Genomic DNA, 2,790 nt, shown 5'->3' with positions numbered 1-2,790 from the left:
ATTATCACAACCTTAACTTTCCGTTTTATTGTTCCAGTTTTGCTCTTCATTGTACATGTATATTCTACATTATTGTAGCTCAATTCAATCTGAAGCCAACTTTTAACTTTCTACGAGGCTCATTGTCGATGTCTTCCTACTGAAGTAGCGCAAAAAACACAAAATAGTTACTTTCTTTGGGCAAAGCAACTTTGAAAAGATTGTACTGCACATTAAGGCACTACGCACATTAAGCGCCTAATCATAGTAGTGTAATTGTTTCGGCATGCTAAAGTTTGAAGCTTTTATGCCGAACACATGTATTTCAATAAAGCTTGGTACATTACGATTCATAATCATGTTTTCGCCTTATCATAAAAGCTGCTTGAATCAAAGCGCCCAATATTGTAAGGCGCTTGCCATTTTGAAATCGACATTTGTTTACTTTTTTGGGTTGGAAATAAAAACTATTTGTCATTTCAATAGGAAGTAATTTAAAATGAATTATTTCGTGCTAAAATTCGTGCAAACAATAAGCGTTCATACAATATTTTACTACAGAAATATTTTCAGAAAACTGTAGTTGAGAAAGAACCGCCAGAAAATGTGTTATGTGTAGAATGTGTTTGACATGTGGTCGGTGAAGTCGAGTCGTAATGCATTCGATTCGGCACGAAGAAACGTTACTCTACTATGATTAGGCACGTAATGTACGGAGTGCCTTAAAGTAGCTTTAATTGTCAACGACATATTTTTCCAGCTGTCAAGCAACTTTGAAGTGCACAGTTCCAATCTCTAATATACAGGTGTACATTCATTCATTATAAAGGCATTAATTTTTTTTGTCATTGCTAATTTGCGATTTGATCGCAGTGATCAATTATACATATTAAAATTGAACGACAAATTATTGTACGCATACATGTATATATGTAAATAAATATGCATTTGCATTGAGGTGCCCTTTTATGGGGTTTAAACAGTTTGTTGACATAACAATTCATGGTTAATTTAATGTTTTTATGCTTGGCCTTACTACTTATTGCACTTTTTGGCGGAAATATAATCATTTGCGCAATTTTTTTATATTCTAGTATTTACGTTATTGTCGGTTAATATTTGAATGACATTTAAAGGAACGAAAAGCATGAGAATGCTTCTGGGAATCGTACTGGCTACTACTCTTACAGTGATGGAAGAAATAACAGAAACTTTTTATTTTGACTAATTTTGGTCATACCTTTTTCTTTTGGTTATTCGATGTTTAATATTTTTTTATAAAAGTCTGGCCCATTATTTATATAACATTTCAAACTTTGTACAAAAATTATATAAATTCAAATTTTTTTATCAAAATCGGCCAAAAACTTGACACTTTTTATTCAGAATTTTATAAATAAAATATAGCTCGTTAAATTTTAGTAGGTAAGACTATGTTCAAACAGCCACCTAATCGACAATTAAGAATCTTTTCACCAATTTTGACCTTAATTGTTACCCAATTTATCATACAAAAATTCAAATTATTAACTGCCAATAATAAATTAATTAAGCCAAAGTTCATCCACAGTCGGATCTCTTTCATTAGGAATTTACCTACCAACGGAAACCGATGGTATCTTGGGTCAGGGTAAGGGACTTATTATTATATTTACACAAACGATCTTCTAAGTCGCAAAGTGCCTTGTTTCTTATAAAATGGCTGTTCGGTTTGGTGGGAGTAAACTACTGAAGCCTAGCAACTTGTCTCTATAAAAACGGCTCTAATTAATTCAAAATTGAAATTTGTTCCGACACGTTTTCACAAACAATGGCAGTCCGGTTAAATAACACAAATAATGTTTATTAAAATATGCAAACTAATGTGATAACGTTTTTTTTGCTACTATTTAATTTATTCATTTAGCACCTTTCACTTTTGTGCAATTTATTTAGTTAAATATCGCACTGCCGCTGGAAGAACCTCATAGCTAAAAAATAAAAAAAAATAAAAACAGTTTTGCCATAAGTACTATGCAGAAATGGACGTCAGCTCAACTCTAATCTCAAAACGATATCCGACAATTGTGTCTTCCATACTCCAACATCGTGCACTTACCTTCAACCACGCCGAACCAGAACCAGTCCAGTTGGGATCTTGATCTTCGATCACGCCCATATCGTGATTAAATGATGGTATTGGAAAATTATTGCTGTTGTTGTGATCATTCTTTGTCACACGTTTGCTGGTGTACGAATTAATGCCAAAGAAATCGGCAGTGCCGCGTATACGACGCACCTCATCTGCTGTAAACTCTGGCAAGCGTGAGCGTGTGAAACCCTGCTCCTTACTCAAATTATGTATGCGATCGATCATAACTTGTGGGTAATTGCCACGTTTGGAGAAGATCGGATGCGCATACCAACCCAAATAGAATTGCAATGCACGTTCAGATGCTTCTTGATCATCCACCGAATCGGTTTTAGGTTCCATCCACGATGTGTCCATAGTTAAGCCGATTTTTCCCTTCTGTAAATCTTGATATTTCTCACGATACATATGCACCACCTCAGCGTGTGCTTTGAGCAAATTGTGCGCACACAAATAGCTGGGAATGCCAGGGTAATTGTATGAGGGTGCCATGTAATCAACGCCATAACCAAATTCACAGATGTGCCAAGGTTCATTGATTGTTGTCCAAATCTTAATACGGTCGCCATACATTTCGAATAGAAGGCGGGCGTAATCCTTAAAAACTGGTATAATTTCCGGATTCGTCCAGCCGCCCAACTCTTGCAGACGTTGTGGCAGATCCCAGTGATAAATTGTGA

General features: G+C 35.3%; 1 protein-coding gene across 1 annotated transcript; it reads right to left on the bottom strand.

Moving 5' to 3' along the window:
- Nucleotides 1–1,886: 1,886 nt before the first annotated feature.
- Nucleotides 1,887–2,782, bottom strand: LOC108354919 (lactase-like protein; the record flags this gene model as incomplete). The annotated part of the gene is made up of 2 exons (XM_017606096.1): nucleotides 1,887–1,949; nucleotides 2,078–2,782. Coding segments are annotated over 2 exons (711 nt in total), but the record flags the coding sequence as incomplete, so codon positions are not given.
- Nucleotides 2,783–2,790: the final 8 nt, after the last annotated feature.

Source organism: Rhagoletis zephyria, unplaced genomic scaffold (genome assembly GCF_001687245.7).
Source record: "Rhagoletis zephyria isolate East Lansing unplaced genomic scaffold, Rhagoletis_zephyria_1.1 Rzeph_scaffold_40623, whole genome shotgun sequence".
NCBI lineage: Eukaryota > Metazoa > Arthropoda > Insecta > Diptera > Tephritidae > Rhagoletis > Rhagoletis zephyria.
Note: the sequence above shows the minus strand (reverse complement) of the source record. Positions and strands in the feature narration are given on the sequence as shown.